This window comes from Citrus sinensis, chromosome 2 (genome assembly GCF_022201045.2).
Source record: "Citrus sinensis cultivar Valencia sweet orange chromosome 2, DVS_A1.0, whole genome shotgun sequence".
Classification (NCBI taxonomy): domain Eukaryota; kingdom Viridiplantae; phylum Streptophyta; class Magnoliopsida; order Sapindales; family Rutaceae; genus Citrus; species Citrus sinensis.
In genome coordinates, this window is record NC_068557.1 from 31,994,539 (window position 1) to 32,020,988 (window position 26,450).

At 39.3% G+C, this 26,450-nt stretch overlaps 5 protein-coding genes across 6 annotated transcripts; 4 read left to right on the forward strand and 1 right to left on the reverse strand.

The window, feature by feature from the left end:
- Positions 1–7,669: 7,669 nt before the first annotated feature.
- On the forward strand, positions 7,670–10,778 carry LOC102626350 (5'-adenylylsulfate reductase 1, chloroplastic-like). The gene is made up of 5 exons (XM_006467356.4): positions 7,670–7,837; positions 7,951–8,100; positions 8,213–8,342; positions 9,352–10,156; positions 10,248–10,778. Exons 1-5 carry the CDS (start codon positions 7,759–7,761, stop codon positions 10,476–10,478), a joined length of 1,395 nt encoding a protein of 464 aa, XP_006467419.1. The 5' UTR covers positions 7,670–7,758; the 3' UTR covers positions 10,479–10,778.
- A 3,554-nt stretch (positions 10,779–14,332) lies between these two features.
- On the forward strand, positions 14,333–17,641 carry LOC102626060 (glucan endo-1,3-beta-glucosidase 1). Its single transcript, XM_006467355.4, has 4 exons — positions 14,333–14,818; positions 14,941–16,218; positions 17,053–17,080; positions 17,258–17,641. Exons 1-4 carry the CDS (start codon positions 14,761–14,763, stop codon positions 17,427–17,429), a joined length of 1,536 nt encoding a protein of 511 aa, XP_006467418.1. The 5' UTR covers positions 14,333–14,760; the 3' UTR covers positions 17,430–17,641.
- A 281-nt stretch (positions 17,642–17,922) lies between these two features.
- LOC102625567 (uncharacterized) lies at positions 17,923–20,247 on the forward strand. Of its 2 annotated transcripts, none has more exons than XM_052432081.1 (4): positions 17,923–18,418; positions 18,821–18,993; positions 19,077–19,187; positions 19,493–20,247. In XM_052432081.1, the coding sequence occupies exons 1-4, from the start codon at positions 18,001–18,003 to the stop codon at positions 20,081–20,083; spliced, it is 1,293 nt and encodes a 430-aa protein (XP_052288041.1). In that variant the 5' UTR covers positions 17,923–18,000; the 3' UTR covers positions 20,084–20,247. The 2 variants fall into 2 exon arrangements, with proteins under 2 accessions (XP_052288041.1, XP_006467416.1); XM_006467353.4 differs by having other exon boundaries at positions 17,925–18,496.
- A 284-nt stretch (positions 20,248–20,531) lies between these two features.
- On the reverse strand, positions 20,532–23,015 carry LOC112497301 (probable rhamnogalacturonate lyase B). The gene is made up of 10 exons (XM_052435006.1): positions 22,828–23,015; positions 22,533–22,703; positions 22,289–22,444; positions 22,086–22,192; positions 21,793–21,883; positions 21,570–21,711; positions 21,341–21,497; positions 21,107–21,223; positions 20,896–21,019; positions 20,532–20,780 (listed from the first exon to the last, which is right to left on the reverse strand). Exons 1-10 carry the CDS (start codon positions 22,957–22,959, stop codon positions 20,532–20,534), a joined length of 1,446 nt encoding a protein of 481 aa, XP_052290966.1. The 5' UTR covers positions 22,960–23,015.
- A 2,012-nt stretch (positions 23,016–25,027) lies between these two features.
- Positions 25,028–26,175, forward strand: LOC102613118 (agamous-like MADS-box protein AGL28). Its single transcript, XM_006468125.4, has one exon. The coding sequence runs from the start codon at positions 25,342–25,344 to the stop codon at positions 25,990–25,992; it is 651 nt and encodes a 216-aa protein (XP_006468188.1). The 5' UTR covers positions 25,028–25,341; the 3' UTR covers positions 25,993–26,175.
- Positions 26,176–26,450: the final 275 nt, after the last annotated feature.

Genomic DNA, 26,450 nt, shown 5'->3' on the forward strand with positions numbered 1-26,450 from the left:
TGGTGAAGTAGTCTATTGCCACGATTGCATGTGTCGCCGCTCCTCGTCCCTTTGGTAATGGACCAATCAAGTCGATTCCCCATTGAGCGAAAGGCCATGGGGATGTCATAGCCGTCAGTTTCTCCGGTGGTTGTGCAGGAACCTCGGAGAAGCTTTGGCATGTTTTACAATTCTTGGCCATTCTTTTGGCATCCTGGTGCATGGTTGGCCAGAAGTATCCTTGCCGAAGTGCCTTGAAAGCTAAAGTTCTTGCTCCCGAGTGATTGCCGCATATTCCCTCATGAATCTCTCTCAGCACATAATCCGCCTCCTCATCATCCAAACATCTCAAAAGGGGTAAGGTGAACCCTCGGCGGTATAGCACTCCATCTAGTAGCGTGTACCTCGCTGCTCGGCATTTTAACTTTCTTGCTTGCCTTTTGTCTTCCGGTAAAACTCCATCGCGGACATATGCGCGAATCGGGTCCATCCAGGATTCTCCAATATTTACACTCATCACCTCTGCTTCTTCCTCAATACTTGGTGAGGTCCTTACCTCTAGTGGAACTGACTTCGGTAATTTTGGATCTGCGATGGCTGCCATCCTAGCCAGCATATCGGCTCGGAAATTCTCATTCCGGGATATCTGCTTTACCTCCACTACTTGGAAAAGCCCAACCATCTGCTTCGCCTTCTTCAAATAAAGACCCATCTTCTCTCCCCTCGCTTGAAACTGACCATTGAGCTGATTACACACCAATTGGGAATCTGCTCGAATTTCTACTCTCTCTGCTCTGAGAGCGTGTGCAAGTCCGAGCCCGGTGATAAAGGCTTCGTACTCAGCTTGGTTGTTTGTGAGCTGAAATTCGAACTTCACCGCGTATGTTACCTCAGTTCCCTCTGGGCTCCTTATTACAACTCCTGCTCCGGATCCTTGCTCACTACATGATCCGTCAACCATTACCAGCCATATCTCCTTTGAATCCTCGTGCTCTACCGGTTGTTCCTCTTGGACCTCTTCCCCCGGTTCAACACGGTCCACCATAAAATCTACCAGGGCTTGGGCCTTGATTGCTCCTCGGGGCCTGTAGGATAGGTCAAATTCGCTCAGCTCCACGGACCATTTTACTAACCGACCAGACGCATCTGGTTTTTGAAGTACTTGCCGAAGTGGCTGGTCAGTCATCACAATGATCTGGTGGGCTTGGAAGTATGGTCGGAGTTTGCGTGCTGCCATTATCAAAGCCAGCGCCCACTTCTCCATTAGTGGATATCTGGTTTCTGCGTCCACCAGGGCCTTGCTTGTGTAGTATACCGGGTGTTGCTTCCCTTCTACTTCCCTGACTAAGACCGAGCTGGTAGCCTGCTTAGAGATTGCCAAGTATAAGAGCAGCTTGTCACCCTCTCTCGGAGTTGATAGTAACGGGGCGTGGGCTAGATATTCCTTCAGCTGTCCAAATGCCTCCTCGCATTCCGGTATCCATTCCATCTTCTTCCCTTTCTTTATGACTTGGAAGAAAGGGTGACATTTATCAGTGGCTCGCGAAATGAATCGGTTCAATGCTGCCAACTTCCCCGTAAGGCTCTGCACCTCCTTAGCTGTTCGTGGGGACTTCATTTCTATCACCGCCCGTATCTTTTCTGGGTTGGCTTCAATACCTCGATGGCTCACCAGGTATCCCAAAAATTTACCCGAGCTGACCCCAAATGCACATTTCTCCGGGTTCAGCTTCATTTTGTACCTCCTCAGCAATTCGAAAGTCTCTTTTAAGTGCTTCACATGGTCTTTCGGTTCTCTTGACTTGGTGATCATATCGTCCACATATACTTCCATAGTGCGACCGATCAATGGTTTGAAGACCTTGTTCACTAACCTTTGATAGGTAGCTCCTGCATTTTTCAGGCCAAAGGGCATCACCCTGTAACAAAACAAACCCATGTTAGTTATAAATGTGGTGCTCTCCTCATCCTGCTCGTTCATGGGTATCTGGTTGTATCCGGAGAAGGCATCCATGAAACTGAGTAGACTATGACCCGCGGTTGAGTCCACCAGCTGATCTATTTTTGGTAGGGGAAAGCTGTCCTTCGGGCATGCCTTATTGAGGTCCGTGAAGTCTACACACATTCTCCACTTCCCATTGGCCTTCTTTACCAATACCACATTGGAAATCCACTCCGGGTACTTAGCTTCCCTTATAAATCCTGCTTTCAGCAGCTTTTCCACCTCGGCATTTATGGCTTCGTACCTTTCATGGTTGAAGCACCTCCTTTTCTGCCTCACCGGCTTTGCCCCTCTCTTGACCGCCAGCTTGTGACAAGCTATCCCGCGGTCAATACCTGGCATATCCTCATGAGACCAAGCAAATATGTCTGCATGGGACTGTAGACACTTCACCAGCTCTGTCTTTATTTCTCTACCCAATTCTGATCCGACCTTTACAATTCTGCTAGGGTCGCTCCTGCTTACAACAACTTCCTCCAGCTTCTCAACCAGTTCCTGACTACCATTTTTTGAATCCCTTCGGTTATCTAGCGAGGTAACTTGCAGCGTTTCCTTGGCCGCTGTAGCATAGCAGCTCCTGGCCATTCTCTGGTCGCCCTTTACTACACCCACAACTCCATTTATTCTGTACTTCAGCGCCAGATAATGCGTTGACATTACACATTGGCTTATCCTCATGAACGGTCTCCCCAATATCATCTGGTAAGGACTTCTTTCCTCTACCACTACAAAGTCCAGCATCATCGTTCTTTCAAGTGGCTTTGTCCCTACAGTAATCGGGAGTTCAATGACCCCCATGGGAGTTAACCGTCCCCCTCCAAATCCCTTCAAGGATGTATTCGTTCGCTCCAGCTTTAAATCTAAAATCCCCATATCATCTAAGGCCGACTTAAACAGAATGTCTACTGAGCTGCCCGTATCTACCAGTATTCACCGTAATTCTGTACTGGCCACAAATGCTTTAATCACCAGCGCATCCTCGTGAGGGTATAAAATGCCTTCTTCGTCGTCCTCTGTCCACATAATAGGAACTTGCCGCACTTTTTCCCTCTTGGCTGCTGGCAAATTGAAAAGCACTTCTTTGCTAGTCAGGGCGTATCTCCCATAGTTCTTCCGTGCCCTGTTTGAATCCCCGGCCAATGTTGGCCCTCCTGCTATAACTTGGATAGTCGGCTGTTCTTGTTCCAAACCCCTTTCAACTCCTTCATCCTGTGCATATTGCGACTCACTGACGGGGAACACTCCATCTACGTACTCATCCAAGTATTGGTTCCTCACCAAATCCTCCACCTGAATCCTTAGGTCACGGCATTGGCTGATAGTATGACCGTGAGTGTTGTGGAATTTGCAGAACCTGCTCTTATCACGCCGGTGAGCGGGTTTCGTTATAGGGGTCGGAGTATACAGCAGTCCTCGTCCCTCGATCCTTTCGTATAGTTCCTCCATGGAGATTTTTAAAGGAGTATATCGTCGATATGCCGCGCTCTGGTCAACCAACTGAACTGCTCGGCTATCATGGACATCACTTCGGGCTGGTATAGCCGGTAACTGCTCTGGTCGGCCAGACCTGTGATTGGTCGCGTTTACCTCTCTGGGAGTGCGGTGGTAAGGGTGGGCAGTCACCTGCCTGAATTCTCGCTGCCGCTCTGGGATCGGGGGGCGCAGAGGTTGAGCCCGGCTGTGTTGGAACTGTTGTGCTCTCTGAGCTATGGGGTAAGGGCGAGACCGAGCTGATATTCCGCCCATCCCCGAAGATTCTCCAGTTCGCTTTCTCGACCCGCTCCCTTTCGGGGCTCTCCGTTCTCTTCGCCTCAGCTCTTCCAGCTGTTCACTTTTAATTCTTGCTGATTTTTCCTCTTCGATTTCTATGTCTCGTTTCGCTTGCTCATACCCCGACGAGTAATTCTGTACGAGGGGGCTTCTTAAGTTATACCACAATCGGCCGATTCTTACACCTTCTTTTAATCCCCTCAACGCCTGCGGGTGATTAAAAGCTCCCAAATCCAGCACGGCTCGGTGATATCGTTTTACGAAATCGCGAAGGGATTCATACTCCTCCTGCTTCATCCCCATCAGCTCCATCATGTCATCCTCTGGGGCCACCGCCCCTCGGAACTGCTCGGCCAACTCCTGGCACATCTGCTCATACCCCTTTATTCCTCCTCGGGGCAGCTTGCGGTACCATTCTCGGGCTCGTCCCTCTAGTGTCAACGGGAACACCCTGCATCTCTGAGCTGGTGTCAGCCCCTGCACACCCGTCATGTCGTTGAAACGCTCAATGTGCACCAACGGGTCACTTCGCCCGGAGTATTTAAGGTCAGGGAAGCGGAAATCTCTTGGGATTATGGTGCTCATGATCTCAATTGATAACGGAGATTCTTCATCTAGCATTATCCTCCAGCTCGGGGGCTTTCTCTTGCCCTGCATCTCCTCTATCACCTGCGCCAATCTGCGCACCTCCCCCTCCAATTCTATAGCGCGATCAGGGTCACGTGCAGCTATCTGGTCTCTCTCCTGCTCGACGTTCTGCAACCGTTGTCTGAGCTCTCCTTCATCAACACTGGCCCCTCGGCCATTTATTTCCAGTACCCGTCCGGGGCGAGGTTCGTCTCTCCCTTCATCCACGTGTTCCCCTGGGACCCGGCCAGTACTTCGGTGGGGATGCACTCCATTAGGTTGGTCTGCGGGTGGAGGGATTTCCCCGACCCTACGCCCCCGGAGACTGGGTTCTGCTCCAACTCCATCTCTTCCCACGGGGGTTTCATAATCCCTTCTCCGCTCGTCCCTCAGCTCAAACAATACGGCCGCGAGAGTCTCCATTTGTTTCTCCATCCGCTCCAGTCTATCTTGCATCATCCTCTCTCGGGCTTCATTTGCTATCTCCCGTAGAGTGATTGTCTCCACCGTTTCATTATCCTCCCTTACAGTATCCTTTCTTGACGCATCCATATCTAATCGTTCGCTACTTCTCAGGTAATTACTAACTTGGTGGTAGCTTTTTATTCAGCTCCCCACAGACGGCGCCAAAATGTTGATGCTGAAATCTGCTCGCCCTTGGACCGACCAGATTCTGTCACCAACGTTTGTGTTATCAACTGTCACTCGAACCACTGGGGTTGGAATCGCCCTTCCCTCTCTCACTAGACCTGCGTTCAGCAAAAACGGATCAGAGACGCCGGTGGTTTTGCCGGCGTAAACCCTCCGATGCCTAAGTTAGCACAAGGTGTTTACGGGAAAACAGTGTAATATGGATTTAAGAAATTTGTAAGGAAATGGCCTGGTTGCAATTTGGCAGCGTTTCCCCTCTCTCAGTTTTTCTGTCCTGTCTTCTTCGATGTCTTTCTCTTTTATAGCCGCCCTTTGTCCCACGTTTTTCGTTTGCCCCTTATCCCTCCTTTTTCGGGTGGTGGTAGCCCCTCATGGGACTCTAACTGCCAGATTGTGGGCAAACGTGGATCTCGCGTGTCCTTCAACCGCTCTGGGAGAAGCGCAACTACCGCGATTTTGTGAGATCGTGTTCCCGCTTTCCTGGGGATGAGTATCGACTCGGCGTATATTTCTGGTCGGTATGTTTTCCTGGTCGCATTCATCTCGGGTCGGCTCCTGTTTAACCCCGTGTTCTGCTCGTACCATATAGCTGGAACGATCCGTGCCGGGGTGGAACCAGTAACATGGCCGACCTGGTGCCTTTATGTACTCAACAGTATGCATCCCTTTTGAGCCCGAAAGGTCATAATTCATCTAATTGTCAGTTCGGGGTTCAAATTCTAATTTGAAAAAAAAAAGTTCAAATTGCCATCCAACCATCAATATCATTGGTTAGATTCCCCTGTTTGATATGTCAATTAAAAAAGTTGTATTTTGTTCTGGTTGATATCATTTTACCCCCTCATAAAATGATAATTTTTGACATATCTTATAAACTATAATAAACTTCATCTTACCTCATTTTTTTAACAAGATGAAAAAAATAATAATAATCCACCTTGATTTACCTTTATTTTTTAAAACTAAAATGGAGGTAAGTTGAAGTTTATAATAACTTGATGATATTTTACAGATTGTCATTTTAAGAGGGGGTAATCCAAAATTTATCTTCTTTTTTTTAAACATTTGCATGTAGTATAATTTAGAGTTATTTTCTTTTTATTACTTAAGTTGTTATTGAGATAATAATTGGGTGCAATTCATATCATTTTACTATTAGAGGAGTATAAAATATTATATTTTACTACTTTTCTATTAGTTGGCCTACAAAATACCAATTTTACCTTACTTTAAGGGAAAAAAAAACGCATAAATCTTGATAAAGCTTAATGATTTTTACTATTGTATTAAACAAAAGTTTACATTTACACAAAAAAAATGTAACCTAGGATTTATGTAATGCATATTACATATTACAATATTTTTTTATTCAATTAAATATCAACATAATTTTAATTATTAATTATCAATAAAAATTAACAGACAAACATACATACATACAAACGCATGTATACATAAATACATACATATAGACAATCAAAGATATTTCAAATATTAAATAATAAAATTTACTTTTACTTGGTGACATACAAATTTAATTTTTTTTAATTTTTATCGATAATTAATAAATAAATTTAAATAATATTTAATTGAATGAAAATTTATTTAGTATAATGATTAATATTTAGTTAATAATTAATTTTATTGATAATTAATAATTTTGCCCTTCAAGTAAAGGTATAAAAATAATATTTTATATGCCAACTAACAAAAAATAATAAAATGTAAGATTTTGTAATTCTTAAATAATAAAATGTAAGATTTTGTAATTCTTAAATAATAAAATGTAAGATTTTGTAATTCTTTAATAATAAAATATTAAAGTATAATATTTACTGCATTTATTTATTATTTTATAATAACTTGAGTAATAAAAAAAAAAACCTTAAAATTTAGAGCCACTTTAAGTTATATTACATGTAACTTAACACTTACCTAAAATTTAACAAAGATTTCGATAATACTAGGTTGTCCGTTACCTCACCTTGTTTATTTCAATTACGGCGACTGCGCCCCAAGCTTTATTTTATTTTTTTAGGAAGTTTCCTGAAGACCAACCGAGCTTCGCCGCCTGACATTTTTCGAAGCATTCCTCTTACCACATGATGAGCCTACCTCGGCACCTCCTCCCAATTTGATTGAACACGGTAAGTTAAAGCGAAAAAGTGTTACAATTGGAATTGGTGTACATACGGTGTCGTTTTCAATTAAAATTCAAAATCTGTGAGACTGTGACTGCCACGTGTTCATCGCAACGAAAAAAACAAATTTGTATGTACGTAGATGTAGAGCATATTCTAACTAGTCCTACTGTATCACAGGCCACATAACATGACATATGGTTTTAAATATCTTTAATCACAAAAAATTATGTAGTGAGCGATAAATGGACGTAGGTGATCGGTCAATCAACATACAGATACGTCACTTAATGGGCCCCCGAGGCCACAAGACACACAGCACAGCCGTAATTGACCTCTCTCTCTTTGACCGCGCACCATAGCCTGACGAAAGCAATGAGGACACTGGATTGTGCCCCCAGCCAATAACAACATGCCACGTAAGAAAACGCGCCGTGCAGCCTCGCGTTTAGAATCACGTCTAGGTTCAATGAACCTAGAAACTCGCCCCGTCTACACCCCGTTATTTAACTTCTCTAATCTCCGAGTACCATTCTCCCACACAAACACAAACACAAACACAAACACAAACACAAAATTTCAATAATCATGGCCCTGGCTGTAACTTCTTCAAATTCAATTTCAAGCTCCAGTTTTGCTCTTTCTAGTTCTTCAAATGACATTAAAGGTATGATTTCTGTATCTGTATTTTAATTTTAAACAAAATTAGAAGAAGAAAAAAAAGAAAAGAAAATGAGCTTGTTTTTCTTTTATTCAATTAAATTTTGTTTGTGATTTCAGTTTCACAAATCGGTTCTTTCCGGTTAGTGGACCGGGCACACGTGGCTTCCACGAGCCTCTCTCAACGACGTAGTTTAGTAAGACCGTTGAATGCCGAGCCAAAACGAAACGATTCCGTGGTGCCTCTGGCAGCAACTCTCGCTACCCCTGGTAATTTGAACTTTTTTTCTTAAAAAAATTAATAAATAAAAATGGTGATATAATTTTGCTAGAAATACAAACAATGATTTATTGTTGACGTGATTGATTGTTGATTTTGCAGAAGTGGCGGAGAAAGTAGAAGGGGAGGAGGATTTTGAGCAATTTGCTAAGGAGCTTGAAAATGCGTCACCTCTTGAAATCATGGATAGAGCTCTTGAAAAGTTTGGAAATGACATAGCGATTGCTTTCAGGTAGTTTTTATTTTTACTTATTTATATTTTGCCCTTTTTTTGTATAATTTGATTGTGTCGATAATAGAAGGAAATCTTTTCACTTTGCTTTTATGATATGTTTTGGGCAAGGGTCCGGCTATGTTGAACTGCCATTTCATAACCACATGTTCAAAATTATAATGAGTTTTTTACTATTTATGACTTTACGAGTATGAATGTGATTCATACTCTATCTTAGAGCAACTCCAAGATTGTCATAATCTTTGGTAATTATTTTTAATGCAGTGACCAAGATAAATAACGAGGCTGTGGAATCTTTCTAGAATATTAGTTTTGGTAAAATTAAATTTTGAAGGATCAACCAATTTTGAAAGAGTAACTTTTTAAAATTTGATTTTGAGAAATAAAGTTATTAATTTTAAAGACATTATAATTATTATAACTACACAGAGATATCAAAATAAAAATAAAAATAATATGAAATATTTATTTTAGCTATCAATTATTATATATACATAATAAGAAATATTTTATATACATACTTATAAACACGTAAGTTGTTCTACGTCAATTCAGTCATTTATATTGTTACATAAATTTAATAGTAAAATTTACTTAACACATAGGCTGTTTCTAGAACTCACAATAATTGTAAAATAAAATTTACGAAATATTTAATTGATTTTCTTCACAGTTGGTTATTTTTACAGCACATTTAAAAATCATTATTTTAAAAGTTACAACATTACCAACCTGGCCCTTACTATTATGTGATTTAACATCATATCCGTACAAATCACTGTGCATTGCTTTGAACTATTTTAGACTTTCCTGTACCTGCTGCTGCTGCAGCTGGCAGCACTAGCACATGGTAATGATATTTTTTAGATGATATTGACAAAATATTAATGGGGGTGTGACAATCAATTTGTTTAACTGTAAATTGGAAACCATAGACGTAGCCTTGCCGAGAGCAATTACTTATAATAATCAAATACTCATATGGATGGATATTTTTATGTTGCAGTGGTGCTGAAGATGTTGCTTTGATCGAGTATGCCCATTTAACTGGTAGACCATTTAGGGTGTTTAGCCTGGATACTGGAAGGCTAAACCCAGAAACATATAGATTCTTTGACGAAGTTGAGAAACATTTTGGCATACGTATTGAATACATGTTTCCCGATGCTGTTGAAGTTCAGGCATTAGTGAGGAGCAAGGGGCTCTTCTCTTTCTATGAGGATGGGCACCAGGAGTGCTGCCGTGTGAGGAAAGTGAGGCCCCTTCGGAGGGCCCTCAAGGGATTGCGTGCCTGGATCACTGGCCAAAGGAAAGATCAGTCTCCAGGTACTAGGTCTGAAATCCCTGTAGTCCAGGTGGATCCAGTTTTTGAGGGGCTGGAAGGTGGGGTTGGCAGCCTGGTGAAGTGGAATCCAGTGGCTAATGTGAAGGGAAATGACATTTGGAACTTCCTTCGTACTATGGATGTGCCCATCAATTCCTTGCACTCACAAGGGTACATCTCAATTGGGTGTGAGCCATGCACAAGGCCTGTCCTTCCAGGACAGCATGAAAGAGAAGGAAGGTGGTGGTGGGAGGATGCCAAGGCTAAGGAGTGTGGCCTCCACAAAGGAAATATAAAACAGGAAGATGCAGCAGTGAATGGCAATGGTAATGGGGCTGGCAATGCAAGTGAAGCAGTTGCTGATATTTTCAACTCTCAGAACTTGGTGACTTTGAATAGAACAGGAATGGAGAATTTGGCAAGACTGGATCATCGACAAGAGCCATGGCTTGTTGTGCTGTATGCCCCATGGTGCCAATTCTGCCAGGTAATTGATGTTTTTATGCAAATCAGATTTCAAATAACAGCATTGGTTATGGGATTTAAGCCTGAACTGGCTTTTGTGTGAATTTGAACAGGCAATGGAAGGATCGTATGTTGAGCTGGCTGACAAGTTAGCAGGGAATGGTGTGAAGGTGGGCAAGTTCAGAGCAGATGGTGACCAGAAGGAATATGCAAAGCAAAAATTGCAGCTGGGAAGCTTCCCAACAATACTATTTTTCCCTAAACACTCTTCGAAGCCGATAAAGTACCCCTCAGAAAGGAGGGATGTAGATTCACTGATGGCTTTTGTGGATGCCCTCCGGTAATTGAATCATAGATTTAGCAGCAATACAGCCGATTGGAAAATGCAAAGTGGTAGGAGCTGGAATTCATCACAATTAAATTTCTTTTCCCAGCCCTAGAACCCGGGGCCCTGTAATGGACCTTGGGCGTTTTTGTGTATTTTTGGTGTAAGGGTCTTTTTTGCAATTATTTTTTCAAATGCGTTTCTGGAAAGATTTTCCTTCAGTCGGAGTGTGTTGTAATATTGTTTTCAGGAGTATGAGAACAGCTGTTGGTGAAAACTTAGAAATGAATAATAATAGTACACTTAATTGTGTCTAAAAGATTCTTGCGTATTGACTGACTGGTGTGCTTTAGGAGACAGAAGCGACATGCCATGCGTCCCCCATTTGATGAGGGGCTAAAAATCCACCTGCAGATATTTTAGGTAAAGCTCAATTATTCAGCATGACTCGGGTCGGGTACTCTCTCTTAAACTGGCTTCCTGCACAAACACAAAGTGAACTGGTGCCTGTTCTCCTGATCCAGATGCTGTCGTAAACTCTTTTGTGAATGACATGTGGGTCTTCCGCATCCATGCACAATGAATCTAAAATACATTGATGCAGCGAATAATATAAACTCTTTTTCTTTAATTTTTTTTAAGAGGCTAGTGATCCATTAAAACAGAATCAAAGACCCCATGGTGCAAGGTTGGAAGAAGCATTGTAGGCTTATAACAGCAAAAACAAGATTTTGCACCTTTTTTTTTTTTTATTAAATGCAAATCAACATTGAAGTTCTCTGATGTCACAAGAAGAAATGTGTCAGCCAAAATCAACAATGGGCAATGTCACTAACAAAAGGATTCTTAAGTTAATGTTTGCCAGTGCGGTGACACATCAATGACCATTACGTGATCAGAGTTTAATAGCTTTAGGCAATAAAAATGCTGGAGGAAGAAGAATAGTTGGTCACCTTATAGATTTGCTTTAGAAATTAGCTCTCTCAGTTGGGGTCCAAGGTCCCGAAACCTTTCCATAAAACTCCAGTTTTGAGGAAGTTTAGAATGTGAAAGGAAAGAGGTTTATTTTATTTTATTAAAATAACTTATTTTATGCACGAGGGTTTCAGGAAAGAAAACTCTGAAGCTCTCTTAGGGTTCCAATTTCCAATTTCCAATTTCTTGATTTCAGAAAGCATCTTTCCTCACTTTAATCAATCAAACAAAGTACTTGTGGCTTTACACAACCCAAAACGTTTAAAGAATTAAAAAAAAAAAAAAAACAAATTAATACATTCTACATTATCTGCTCTTTACACTTTAACTAAAGGACATCCTACTCAGGGGTGGACAAAATCCGGTTTGAATAAACTCAATGGGGTTTCAGGTTAATTAGTTTGGGAAAAAAAATCATTTGAATTCAATTTGATTCTGTAATTCGATCTCATCTGAATACGTTCATATTGGATCGAATAAAAAATTCAGGTGAGCTCGGATCAAATGGGGTTAGGATTAAAATTTAAACAATAAACCTCATTATACAATTCTGTTTCCATTTAGGTTCAAACTTTTTAAATTAACTATTTAACATAATATAATAATATACCATGAAAAAAAATAAGTTGGAGGAACTTGGTGACAGTGGCTGTTGGTCGAGGTGGAGCAAGCTGTAGCAACGGTTGTAGACCTGCAATGGCTCGGCTTCGCAGGGTTGTGTTGGTGAGTCAGTGACTACTAGCTGCTGCTGAGTGTGCTATCTAGTGTTGTGCCTTCTATATTTAGTATCTCTAATCTGTGTGTGTGTTTACTTCTTTGGGCGCGTGGATTTGGTCTAAATGTTGTGTTGTGTTTTAGTGAGTCGCGGTTAGTTTTTTTTGTCAGTCTTTTTTTTTTTTGGGGTGCATCAACCCAACATGATTGGATTTTCATATCGGATTGAGTTGCGTAAAGTACCACCTTATTGGATTGGACAAGTAATCCGATTCGATCCGAACCCCTTTTTTTTTAGATTGGATTGGGTTATTTGCCTACCCCTAATCCTATTGCACAGCATTGTATGAGATACAACCGGCTTTGGTGAGTCAGACAACTAGCACCGGTTGTCCATTCATGTAATTTGTTTTTGTTGAAAAAAATTAAAATAAAGAAAATTATAAATATTTAATATAAAAGGATATTGAATGACACAAAATATTTTAATAAATTTTATTTTAAATATAGCAAAATGAATTGTGAAAAAATTATAAAATAGTTACACTTGCACTTTTGATTAAATACCAATATGTTGGGTGGTTGTTTCAAATTGTTTTTATCAGTCTCTAGTTCTGGCTAATCTCATTTTTGGGTTCCAAAATTCCAACTAATTTAAAAACAAGTTTTGAGTATAAGGTTCCTATTTTTTTTTTTTTATCACATTTCGACATTATAGATAAATCTTTAATTTTGGTTAAACTTTTTCATATTGAGTTTTAAAATTCCAATTAATTTAACCACCTGTTTGGGGTTTATAATCCTTTTTTTTTTTTTTAAGATTCCAACATTATAAATAAGTTTCTAGTTTTTGTTAAACTTTCTCATTTTTTTTTTGTTTTGATTCGAACACTATAGATAACTAGATAAGTTCTTATTTACCGATCCGAACAATTTTGGCTGTTGTGGATGCTACGGTTGGCAACCTGCAACCCACTGGTTGTTGAACAGAAATTTGAGTCATCTTGCCCCTGCCCTTATATAAGCTCCTGTTTGCTGACACAAATAAGAGATTTAAATTCAAATATTTATCAACTCAAACTCAAGCACTCAAGCCCCTTTTTTCCTTATTTATTTCTTTCTGTCTTTTTTTTTTCCCCCGATTGACATAGTCCTTTGCAACCATCATTATTATCATCATTAACTACACTTTCACTAACTGAAAAAAAAAAGGGAACGAAATAAAGTAGCCAACTGTCAAGATTTTGAGGCTCCTTTGTTTTAAATATTTGAATGCTTCTTATACTCTCTTTATGTCTTATTTATTTATTTTTAAACACTGATTTGCATATGTTATTATTAGAATACTATTAATATTTACCTAATGGGATGTATACTTCATATTAAGTGATAAATTTATCTCTACCTAACTATATAGTTAGGGTCTTAGGGAAAAAAAAATTGAGTCCCTAGATGTAAGCTCAAACCGCTCCTCTTACTAGTACGAAGGCAGTGGCTCACTTTAAGCCGAGTGGCCCTTATGTGTTACCTTTCACACAGGTAAATAGTAGACACTGACCATATAATGCATCTGGTTAATAGTAATCTTGGCCCACATGTGGTACATTTTTTTTTGGGTATGTTGCCCGTGACTTTCTGCTGCTTATGGTACCGGAGCTACTGTAATTTTTGTTGGACTGTTGGCACTACAGAACACTGGCTCTGCTTTTGTCCTGAATCTACTTCTGGCTGGCAGTCACCCATTTCATTTTTTCCTTTTAATAATGTGGGTTGAATTTTCTTGTCAATTCAATTGGGTTTCAACTTTCAAACGGGCCTATTTTCTTTTTCTTGTTCAACCAAACGGATTGTATCACTCAATTAGACATAGAAAGAAAGAATGGCAACAACTTGTGTTGAATAGCAAGTAGGATGGCAAATTGGCAAGTTCTGAGTTTCAATTAGTTGCTCTGGATTCTAAAACGATGTTAAATATTTGAGAGAAAACTGTTGAAGGTTGCATTGATGTTGTTGCCTGCTGCTGCAAGCAACGTCTCTCTGGAAATGCCAGCCTGGAAGTCCAGAAACGGCCATTTTTAAGTCATCGTTTGGTCCTTCTAACTTTACTAAAAGTTACAGTCCCAATCTCGACCACACATTAACCTATAAAAATATTTAAAAATATATATAAAAAACTCAAAAAAAAAAAAAAAAGTCATCAACTAGGCAACCACAACCAGTCCTATGGAAAATGAATTGAAGTGTTAAACAAACTAATAAAGAAATGGAATTTGCTAGAGCATTTTTACCATACTGTCGGCTCAGTCACAAGTCACAAGGTCAATTTGGTGATTGCCAGAGATACTGAGCTAGTAAATTGAAAAACACATCTTTTGGGAAGCAAGAATCGAAGTTAGCCCCCAAAATCAAGATATCTTTTGATGAATGTCCTCTTTCTTCTTCATACTGTACATTTCTCAAGTCAGTAACCAAACACAAATCAAAGCCTCTCAAGTAAGACCCACCAAGAACTCCGAAATATTAGAGAAAATAATCCCAAAAGATAATGCAAGGTTCTGGAGCGGAACCTCCAGAAGCAGGGGATAGAGAAGTAAAGCTCCATCTTGGCTTCAATGGAAAACCCTAAGCTGACCCTTTTTATCATCTTCTACTTTACGGTACTTAACACAGGTAATATCTCAAAACCCCATTTGGAAGATCACGCTTGTATTCGGCAAACACGAATGAAGATCCATTTTTGAGGTCTTTATTACTACTGCTTCTCATACATTTGTTCACTAAAATTTTTGCAGCTAAAGCAGCTGACCCAGACAAGGAACCATTTGTTGGTGTGAACATAGGCACCGATGTTTCAAATTTACTCTCTCCCACGGACTTGGTTTCCTTCTTGCAAGTTCAGAAAATCACACACATCAGGCTTTATGATGCAGACCCAGACTTACTCAAAGCACTGGCTAAAACCAAGATCCGGGTCATTGTCAGTGTGCCCAACAACCAGCTTCTTGCAATTGGGTCCTCTAACACCACCGCAGCTTCTTGGATTGGTAAAAATGTTATTGCTTCTTACCCTGAAACTCTCATTACTGCCATTGCTGTAGGTGATGAGGTCTTAACAACTGTACCCTCTTCAGCTCCAATTTTACTTCCAGCCATTGAGTCCCTCTATAGTGCTTTAGTGGCTGCAAATTTGCACACCCAGATCAAGATTTCAACTCCTCATGCAGCTTCTATAATTCTCGATCCATTTCCTCCTTCTCAGGCTTTTTTTAACCAGAGCTTGAGTTCAGTAATGTTGCCTTTGCTTCAGTTCTTGTCAAAAACTGGTGCACCTTTAATGATGAATCTTTATCCTTATTATGTGTTTATGCAAAACAAAGGTGTAGTGCCTCTTGATAACTCGTTGTTTAAGCCACTGACCCCATCAAAAGAAATGGTTGATCCTAATACTTTGCTCCATTACACAAATGTGCTTGATGCAATGATTGATGCTGCTTATTTTTCAATGAAGAACTTGAATATTACAGATGTTATGGTTCTTGTTACAGAAAGTGGGTGGCCTTCGAAGGGTGATTCTAAAGAGCCTTATGCTACTATTGACAATGCAGATACATATAATTCAAATTTGATTAAGCATATTTTGGACCGTAGTGGAACTCCTTTTCACCCAGAAGTCACTTCAAATGTGTATATTTATGAGTTGTTCAATGAGGACTTAAGGTCACCGCCTATATCAGAAGCAAATTGGGGGCTATTTCATGCCAATACAACACCTGTTTATTTGCTTCATGTGTCGGGAAGTGGGACATTTTTGGCCAACGATACAACAAACCAGACATATTGTATTGCAATGGATGGTGTTGATACAAAGACATTGCAGGCAGCACTGGATTGGGCGTGTGGCCCTGGGAGAGCTAATTGTAGTGATATTCAACCTGGGGAACCTTGTTATCAGCCTAATAATGTGAAGAGCCACGCTTCTTATGCCTTTGATAGCTATTACCATGAGCAAGGGAAGACTTCCGGGTCTTGTGATTTCAAGGGCGTGGCGATGATCACCACAACGGACCCAAGTAAGTGCAAGCTTCTAGCCCACTACATGATGGTTTAACTTGAAAAGGCGTGGATATTGTTTTTTGCATAGGATTTTTCGTACAATTAATGATATGATTTTAGTAGTTTTTGTATATCTATAGTTTGTAGTTAGTGATTCATCTGCTAAATTTCAATAGGGTTAATTTTTCTGACATCTGTAGTTCGTAAATTGAATTCTTGTTGTGGGCAAACATAGAACTGACTAATGGGGAAGTTAAAGATGGATAGTTGTACTAGAAATTTAGTTTATTCTTCTTTGCAACTGAGAAGTGTCTTAAACTAGAAGTAGTCCACAAAAGTAAAGCGATGAAGATAGTGGCACCTTCCAATCACAATCTTCAGGGGATTCTCAAGAGGCAAAGCTGACTGCAAAATAGAAATTTTGTGTGATTCCTTCCTGACAGAGGCACATGGGTTTTTTACTGATTGGAGGTTGAATATTGATCCTGGAGAGACACTGTTTGGTTTAAGTAGGGAAAAATCATTTCGATTTGGACAACGGTTTGTGTATTTTGTGAGCCCCATTGTGCCATGATAATGTTATGAGATAATGGAAGACCCGGGATATGATTTTCCTTGGAAATAACTTGTTTCTTGCATGTATGTTATTGAATGCAACTTCACTGTTTGCCTGTATGCACGGGAAGGGGTTGATCCAAGATGGGGTCCAAGCTCTTTGTTATTTGGCTCCTGCTTAAACTGCCATGTATATGTGTGTGTGTGTGTGTATATAATATTACATTTTCTGATTGTGCGTGTGTGTGTATATATATATATAATATTACATTTTCTGATTGTGCGTCCTTTTGCAGGTCATGGGAGCTGTATATTTCCTGGCAGGTGAGAAATAATGCCCTCTCAACGATTGTGATTCTTTATACTCTTGTTTATAGAAATTCTACATAAGATGGAAGTTGCCACCTAATGTATAACAATAAATGGGCAGAATTTCCTTATAGAAACAAAGAAGCCAGAAGCCTAATGTTCTTAACAAAATTATTTTGTTTTGATTTTCAGTAAGAAGGTAAGCAATAAGACGAAAGCAGTTGTAAACTCAACTCAAATAAGTGGAGCAGCAGATAGGCTGAGATTCATCTCCCTCCGCGGCAACCAAATAAGCGCAAATGCTGTAGCTTTTTCTATTTTGTTATTCATTCCCTTTATGACTCCGTGGTGGGGTGTCCAGTAATCTTTTTCCTTTTTTTTTCCCCCAAATGTATCATTGTTTTGCTTTTGAATTTGTTGGTAATCAAGAGGTGCTGCAGGGAGTTGTTGTTTAGTGGGTAGATTCAGTAGAAGTGCAATGTGATAATTGAATTGGGGTGGCTGGCACCTTGTAATTAAACATAATTTTGATGAGCAGATTAGCTTTAATGTGGTATATTCAATATTTTGCAACAATCTCTCACCGAGTAAAGGGAATAATTATAATAGCGAGTGCTTTTTGCAAGATCATTATCATTGTATGTCTTTAAAGGCTCCTTTTTAACATGGGGATTTATGATGATTTATCCGGCATATTAGCTCATTCCTAACAACGTCGTTAACTGTCGGACATGTCGGTCTCCCGACCCCAAACGAACTTATTGCCTATTGGTCCCCATGAGCCCCACGTGTACAGAGTCCTTCCTAAGTGGGCCATAAGATCAAAGTAAGCAAGTTCCACTTTGTGGGAGGGAGGGAGGGAGGGATTCTCTGTGCGCGTGTCTATCAACTACGAAAGCGGAAGACAGTTCCCACTTCCCACGTCCCGCTTTCAAATGTTGTTCTTGCTAACGAATTCATTCCTACTGCGATTCGAAACGGCAATTTCAAACCCTAAAAGTAAAAATTTTTTTACATCGCTCAGAACAAGAGGATCAAGTATGTCTTCATGGGCATGCAAGAAGTGCACGTTTCTAAACTCCCCATCGCGGAAATCAACTTGTCAAATTTGCCTCACCCCGTCTTCTTCTTTTTCTCCTCCTTCGAAGTCATCAGTCTCCGTTCCCACGTGGTCGTGCAAAGCCTGCACTTTTCTCAACCCTTACAACAACACAAGCTGTGAACTTTGTAACACAAGGGCTCCTGTCTCTGGCTTATCAAGTTTCGAGGACTTGACTGATCCGGCTCTTGATTCAGAACTGGATTCTTCTGTTGGGTCTGTTTTCTTGCCCTTGCAGTTGAAGGCTTGTACTGGTAAGAGGAAGATTAGGGATCAAGATTGTGATGGTGATTTTGATGGGTTTCGTGGTACTAACTCCGTGTCAATAAAGGGTCAGTTTTTTTTTTTTTTTTTTTTGTTGATAAATATTGGTTTTCCTTTGCTTGTTTTGTGGGTTTGTTTAGGTTTTATGCATTCTCTTGATTTTTTTGTAGTAATATATGCTTATTGTTCCGTTCAATGACATCCCACCGATACCAGCAGATAATGCTTTTTCCTTTTAGCTCTATCTTCAACATCTGAATATTCATAATAATCTAAATTGAAATGTATAAACATTTTGTTTTGTATGGTTTTTACTTCTACTTTATTAGAAAAGTAGTTTTGCATGTGGAACAGATCTTTGACATCAAGGTACTTTCTATTTGTGGTAGCAGACGATACTACGTCAGGTCCTAGTGCAGATAATTCAGAGTCAGGGGCAGTTTCCGGTTCATTGAAAATTCTGAGTTATAATGTTTGGTTCCGAGAAGACTTGGAGATGCATCCGAGAATGAAAACAATCGGTGACCTCATTCAACTGCATTCCCCGGATATCATATGTTTTCAGGTTACTGGAATTATATTTCCTACATTTGTCAATGAACTTTAGCTATTTTATATCATCTTACTAATGGACATATTGCTGTATAGGAGATTACTCCGAATATATATGATATACTTTGCAAGTCCAGCTGGTGGAAGGGCTATCGTTGCTCTGTTCCCAATGAAATGGCAGATTCAAGGGGATACTTTTGCATGCAGGTAAGCTTTCTATCAGCCTCTATTTTGGGTCCATTTAGTATGTTGCAACCTCAACAGTGTGATGCTTGCTTGACTGACAAGGACATTTTGACTCAATATGTTTGATACTGATACATCTCCGTTTACTGTTTGGGTGCTGAAATGTACATTGGAATTTTGAGTTGATCTAGCTTTCACCACTTCCAATGACAGTTCTTATATGTTTTGTTTATGTTTCAAATAGAAACGAAATAAGGCTTTGATGAATTTCGGGGTGGTGAAATTTTTCTAAGACTTGTGTCAATTATTCACTGTATGATATGCAGTTAAGCAAGTTGCAGGCGAAATCCTTTACCTGTGAACCCTTCAGAAATTCGATAATGGGGAGAGAACTCTGTGTTGCTGAGGTTGAAGTTCAGGGAAAAAAGCCATTGGTTGTTGCCACCAGCCATCTTGAGAGTCCCTGCCCAGGCCCTCCCACGTGGGATCAGATGTTCAGCAAAGAACGTGTAGAACAGGCAAAGGAGGCTATCAATCTTCTTAAGAAGAATCCGAATGTGATCTTTTGTGGTGATATGAACTGGGATGACAAGCTGGACGGTAAATTTCCTTTGCCCGATGGATGGGTTGATGCTTGGACAGAATTAAGGCCAGGGGAAAATGGATGGACTTATGATACTAAGTCCAACAAGATGTTGTCAGGTAATCGTACACTGCAAAAGCGGCTAGACCGATTCATCTGCAGTTTGCGTGATTTCAAGATTATTAGAATTGACATGATTGGTGTGGAAGCAATACCAGGTCTATTGTATGTCAAAGAGAAGAAAGTGAGAAAAGAGATGCAGAAGTTAGAACTCCCTGTTTTGCCTAGTGATCATTATGGATTACTTTTAACAATCTCCAATAATATTGGTTAAGGCAATGTAAATGATTGCATTGAAGATTGATTGACTAACGGTGGTTTTTTGGGCATCACTTGCATGCTTGTGCAATATGCGGTCTTGTATCGATAAAGTGATGAAACAGCTGGGTGTTAGCATCTTTTTTAAAGAATGTGGATAAAGTGATTCGGTTTCACATATTACTGCAAATTTCTAAAATGTTTATCAAGTATTTTCACTTGTTACCGTGGATTACTTTTATGAATTTTGTAGCATCTACTGTTCTCAAAGTTCTCTTTCCTTGTGACGGTTGACATATGTGAATGCATGACATTATTTACGGTGTTAAGCTATTGAAGAACAAAAGAGATGAGCTGCCTCTTTAAAAGTTTCACTGAAGTAGTCACCCGTTTCCATGTAAAAGCTTTCCCACTTCTTCTTTGGCCTTGGTCATAAGCCAGCTTAAATTGGATTCGCTTAAGATTCATATCATGAAAGAAGATGTAGGCGCTTCTAGCCTTAGATAGTCATATAGTACTCCACAAACTGGATCTCCACTCCTGGACTGTACAAGAAACATGGAGTTATCTCCCTTTATGAGCAGTAACGAGGAAACATGAATGCTAAATAGCTGGTACAGTCCATGAATTCCATGCCGACAAACTGTGTTATCCATCCCCAGGTTCATTTCTTGGTACACCAGGTGACCTTGGTCTATATAGTTGACAAAAATCTGGACAAAAATGGGGGAAAAGGTGATCGGTAGTATAATGCTTGTGCCTATTTAGTGAAATTTGAGAATGGAGGATATGAGATAATCTGAGACTTGGAATCATTGTAACATTTACCTCAAGATCAGAACGAGTTGCTGATGCTATAGCCAACCTCAGATTATAAGTTCCTTTGATTATAGAATCAAGATGAAATTTGATAGTCCATGTTGTTGGAAGATACTTGTTATCTGGCCCCCTCCTAGATACTTACCAAATACTTGTCAGGGAACACAATTTCTTCGAACTAGAGAATTTGGAAGAAGCATTTCAGGGAAAGAAGATAGACCTGTCTACATGAGCAAAGAACCAGTCCTTTTTGGGATCATTAACACCTACAGTGAAAACTTGATCAGATTCAGGATGTATGTCAGTGTATCTGTCCCATAAGCCATATTGCCTGTACCTGTTATATGGTAGAAAAGAAAGATATACAAGGGCCAAAAAGAAGTCACCACGAGTTTATTCATCACCTTGAATCAAATTCATGGGAGTTTGAGGGAGAGAGAAAATAGTTGCTTACTTCTCAGGGCTGTTAAGAAATAACTTGTTTACATACATTGGATTCACATCAGGAACATAGCAACCTAGAGCTGTACGATCAGGGAAGCCAATCTCCCATACGGTCGGACCATTTCTCAGGGGAACATAGGTTAAATTTCCAAGTTCTGTTTGTGACCCTGGACAAGTTTTATGATCATCATGCCATAATAATGATACAATCATTATAAATATCTGTCAGTAGTCAGTACCTGCAGAGATGGTGACAAGTGCTTTGTCAAGGTAATCACCAATGAAACCTGGAACCCAACCATGGAGTCCATAGACTCCAGGGACAACATTCTTGACGGTGAAATTTCCCTTGGAATCTGTTTGTACCCAGAACTGATAATCCTACATTCCCAAGAAACATCAAATGCTTAACATTTCCAATCTACATGATGGAACATTAGATATATTTCAATTAGCAGTCACCTTGCTCTCCGTTTGCCATCCTCCTTCGGTTCTTGCGGATGATAGACCTATGTATGCATATTTAGCCGGAATCAATGAACTGGAAACGAACCTATGTTTGTATATTCACAAGGTGAATTACAAGTCAATACGTTGAATATGAAAAATGCCACTAAAAGATTCTTTTAACAGTATATATTAGGGCCTGTTTGTAAATGTTGCACCTTAAGTTTAATTCGAATCACATTAACTAAAATGTTAGGTAAATCTTCCTTTACCCTAACAAGCTCTACTTGGGGGGCAGCGAAAATTACTTGTCTTGGACGAAAAATCTTCCAGTAGCTGAACCTCGTTCGTTAGCAGTAAGATAATAAGGTGAGGACACAAAATCATATGGCCATGCTGCCTCTTGAAGCAGCCGCTGAGATTAACCAAGCATGAAGCTTTAACTGATTAAATCATGAAATATTTTCTAAACTAACTAAAGTAAATGTTCTGAAAGAAACCGAAACTGTACCTGCTTTTTGGCATCAATCCACAAGTTGTATGCCTTTGATGCATCAGAGGTTGAATTCAAGTATACGAAGATTGGGCCAAACACCTTTCTCCATGCTTCTCCTTCTTGGAAATGAGCTAAGATTTCATTCCCAATATAATGGGTACCATGAAACATCTGCAACATTGAATTTAAGTTTAATATCATTGTTAAAGATTGATTACACACCTTTTCGTCAAAATCTTGTTATGACGAACCAACTTACAGCTAAGCAGGTAGGGCCAGTGTGAACGGTGAGGTTTTGCTTTGTAGGACCTCCATTTCGAAACTCATGGCTAGGGAAGATGATCCAGAACCCAATAATGGGGCCAGAACTTATCCATCCATGAAGTCCGCCATCTTTGTTGTCCATTGAATACTGGTATTTATCATCAACCTGCATTCAATCAGGCAAAAGATGGTCAATTTCCTTGTTAATCTGCTTTAGCATCTCCTCAAATTTTAGGTGTTTTGTGAACTTGACAAATAAAATTCTGAAAATTTTGTGTTCATTTACCAACCTCGCCTTTGAGATCAGGATTTATGGGATTTACAAGCAATACAGACTCTGGCACGATTAACTGCTTGCCTCTGCCTGGAAGCAGATCCTCTGGCAGAGGCATTATTCTTTGCTTCGCGTCTGTGATTGCCATGTAATGGAACCTTCAATTTTTTCGAAGACAAAAGTTATGGAAGTGCAAAAAATATAAAATAGACACAGACTTTCCAAAGAGATAAGGAATTGATCTTACTTATCTCGCCGCAACTTAAATGCCAGTCTTGTTTGAGCAAGATCAAAGGCCCTGCATCCTTGAGGACGTTCATATATTGAATAGCAGTGGAACCCTGAAACGCCACTTCTCAATATATACCTAAATAGAAAAAATGACCATTCATTATTGAAATCTGAATGAATGCAACATATATATGTGGTATATCATATACATACAACCTGATGTCAACACTGAGAGGCAATTTGGTGCTTTGAATTGATGGATCATAAGAACTCCTGAATGAAACCTCTACACTGTCGTTGCTCATGTTGATTACACTATATTCACCTCCATTGAGTCTGTATTTCAGAAGTAACTATGCTTTGATCAGTTCGTTGAAAATTCTTCATAGTTTTGTTTTTCTAAAATGAAATTAAAGTCTCAAGAAAATGAAGTAACAAACGAGCATACAGTTGGTATCTGTCCTGGCCCTCTGGCAAATTCCAGTTGATATCCCAATATCTGCATGTTAAATTGAGGAACAACTGAAATTAAGTAACCTGATCACAATCTCTAGCTCATTACATTCCATGATTACATCATCTAAGGCTATAAAGATTATGTAACAGTATTTTGTAAGTTACCCTCTACTGGATTCACTTGATTTGAGATCTAAAAGGTTGTCCATTCCTCCATACTGTATCCCAATTAAATACCCCTGAGGTTTCGATATTGTAAGCCTGACCAAACCATTGTCAAGTATCACCTGCATAACATCAAATGAGATTTTATGATAGAATAATAATAATAATCGTAAAATGAGGGCTTGTAATCACTGACTCACATTGGATCCTTTGGTGACCAACTGCACTTTTTCCTTTGCCATAACACAGGAACAACAAGTACTACTTCTATATTCTTAATCAATAAGATTAATTTTGGTGTGATGAGCTATTAAACGTGAGATATGTTGTTCTAGAACAACGGTCGTTAAACACTAAGAAGATTAATATATTCTGCAAGAATAGAATTCTTAATTACATGCTTCCTCTTGTCTGGTTATAATCAATCTGAAAATTTCTTGTTTATATCAACCCTTGTAAATCTTTGCTCCATATTAGTGAGCATTAGCTCTTGAATGCACCATTACTTTTTTTTTTTTTAATTTAATTTGTTGTCCTTGCATTGGAGGTTTGGAGCCACTTAAAGTGATGAGTTGTAATCTTCTTTTAGTCACACATAGATGTCCTATGATAATCAGAAGCCTACATCGTAAAAACTAGGCTAGTTCTTGGTCATAATCCATACACCCCCCCCCCCCCCCCCCCCCAAAAGACCATCATACAATCCAATTAATTTTAGAACTCTAATCATAAGCCACGATGATGAGCATCCAAGATTAAAATAAGAAGAAGATATCATATATAGAAGAGTGACAACCGCATCACCTTCTTTTACTTATCACTTTTTTTTATTAATTACATCTTTCGACCTACACATTACAACGATGCTTCAACACGGCAAATGTTATGGATCACAGACACGTGCCTACTTAGGTTTTTGAAAATATATTTTTGAAAAATTTAGAAGAATGGACCAACTCTAGGGTTGATTATTTTTAATTGAGTAGCCAAAAAGGTGGATATTTTTTTAACATAAATACTAAATTACTATAAGTAAATTTTCGCAATAGATATACTGTCAACGTATAAAATATAAAAATACTCTTTGAATTTTCATGGATTGGGTGATTGACAAATTCACTAGTTGTTAACTATCTGTTGATCGTTTATAGAATGGGCGATTAATAAAAATACGTCAATCGCAAGTTGCGTGCTTGTCAAGCAATCGATAACTTGTTGATTGTTAGTCTAGAGATGTCGATTTTGTCTGAATTTTCTATTTTTTGTTACTACAATATTAAAAGAATATTAATAATAAGTCGGCGACTTTTATAAGTTAGACTATAATTTTAAACCATGTTTGTGGTTCTTCCTAAATTTAAATTTTCCTAGAAACTAAAACCCTAGGCCTGAACGGAGGAATTATTTGTGTTCTTTCCTAGTGATAGAGGGACAAGATATCCTGTTTCCTTATAAATCGTTTGCCCCCAAAAAAGGGATAAAACACTGATGCTTATCGGTAATTTTTCATCATCACAAATTAAAGTCGGTTAAAAGTTGCCAATTTTAATAGGAAACCTTCTCTTAATACCGGTGAATTTCATATAGAGAAAATAAATCTCTGTGATCTTATTTATTCTTATATAATAGTAATAATGTCTTAATGTAACACCATCTCTTTAAATGAATTTGCATATGTATGTATATCTATCTCTCATTACTTGGGATCTCGAATCTCCCTCCTCCTCCTCGTTTGTCTCGAATGGCAGCAAAAGCAGAGTCCTCTCGTTCTTTACCTCCTTCGTGGGTCTCCTCCACTGTTATTATGCCAAAGAAAAAACCCAAAGGAACAGGCCGCAAGAAGATCGAGATAAAAAGGATAGAAAATAACTCTAGCCGTAAAGTTGCGTTCTCCAAGCGCCGTAAGGGCATGTTTAAAAAGGCCAGTGAACTCTGCCGGTTATGTGACGCTGAGATTGCTATAATTGTCTTCTCCCCCAAGGGCAGGCTCTATAGTTTTGGCGATCATGTTATCGATAAGTTTATCGAGGACGAAATAGTTTCAGATATTCACTCTTCTTCTTCTTCTTCAAAGGAAGCGATAAAAGAAAACGACTGCGTTACGGAGTTGACGGGCGAAGAGAAATCCGAAGAGGAAGACATGCACAAAGAACAAACAGAATTGGAGTTTTGGTGGGAACAGTCGATAGAGGATTTGAATATGGAAGAGCTTGAGAAATATAAATCTTGTTTGGAGGAATTGAGAAGCAATGTTGCCATGAAAGTAGAGGAGATGGTCATGCGCAGGACTTGCGAGAAGGACTTTTTGGGTATAAGAGATAAGGCCTGACGTATACATACTCTTCATTTTTAAGTTAGTTTAAATTTATTTATTTTCAGTAAAAAAAGAAAAAGAAAAAGAAATTCTGGCTTATGTTTCTGTTCATTAGTCTGTCCTGTTTACTCATTTACCATGAACTTGAGAGCCTATCTCCACAATGTGCCATTGTCAACGCTGTAAATTTGAAGTTCATATCATATGCTTGGGCCGGGCCGGGGGTGACTTTTGGGTGAATCCTTGCGCTATGGTATCGCTCCAACCAAATACTTTTTTATTATTAAATTTTATCCAATAATATTTTCATCTTCATATAATAAAAATTTTGAAATATTTGAGGAAACTTATTAAATGGGTACTTTATTGAAATAACTTGTATGTCGTTGTTTTCCTATTTATGAATCACCATTGCTTTCTATTTTTCATTTGAACTCGGTCAAGAACATAGAGAAGATTATTTAAGTTCAGCA

Bases quoted from the DNA above. Each gene is read 5' to 3' on its own strand.
- LOC102626350 (XM_006467356.4), top strand. From the start codon at position 7,759: ATGGCCCTGGCTGTAACTTCTTCAAATTCAATTTCAAGCTCCAGTTTT. The intron at 8,101-8,212 runs GTAATTTGAACT...TTGATTTTGCAG, and splicing joins AGCAACTCTCGCTACCCCTG to AAGTGGCGGAGAAAGTAGAA. The intron at 8,343-9,351 runs GTAGTTTTTATT...TTTATGTTGCAG, and splicing joins GACATAGCGATTGCTTTCAG to TGGTGCTGAAGATGTTGCTT.
- LOC102626060 (XM_006467355.4), top strand. From the start codon at position 14,761: ATGGAAAACCCTAAGCTGACCCTTTTTATCATCTTCTACTTTACGGTA. The intron at 14,819-14,940 runs GTAATATCTCAA...AAATTTTTGCAG, and splicing joins CTTTACGGTACTTAACACAG to CTAAAGCAGCTGACCCAGAC. The intron at 17,081-17,257 runs GTGAGAAATAAT...TTTGATTTTCAG, and splicing joins AGCTGTATATTTCCTGGCAG to TAAGAAGGTAAGCAATAAGA.
- LOC102625567 (XM_006467353.4), top strand. From the start codon at position 18,001: ATGTTGTTCTTGCTAACGAATTCATTCCTACTGCGATTCGAAACGGCA. The intron at 18,994-19,076 runs GTTACTGGAATT...ATTGCTGTATAG, and splicing joins CGGATATCATATGTTTTCAG to GAGATTACTCCGAATATATA. The intron at 19,188-19,492 runs GTAAGCTTTCTA...TATGATATGCAG, and splicing joins GGGGATACTTTTGCATGCAG to TTAAGCAAGTTGCAGGCGAA.
- LOC112497301 (XM_052435006.1), bottom strand. From the start codon at position 22,959: ATGGCAATCACAGACGCGAAGCAAAGAATAATGCCTCTGCCAGAGGAT. The intron at 21,884-22,085 runs GTAATTTTCGCT...ATACAAACATAG, and splicing joins AGATTTTTCGTCCAAGACAA to GTTCGTTTCCAGTTCATTGA. The intron at 21,498-21,569 runs GTACTGACTACT...AAACTTGTCCAG, and splicing joins ACTTGTCACCATCTCTGCAG to GGTCACAAACAGAACTTGGA.
- LOC102613118 (XM_006468125.4), top strand. From the start codon at position 25,342: ATGTATATCTATCTCTCATTACTTGGGATCTCGAATCTCCCTCCTCCT.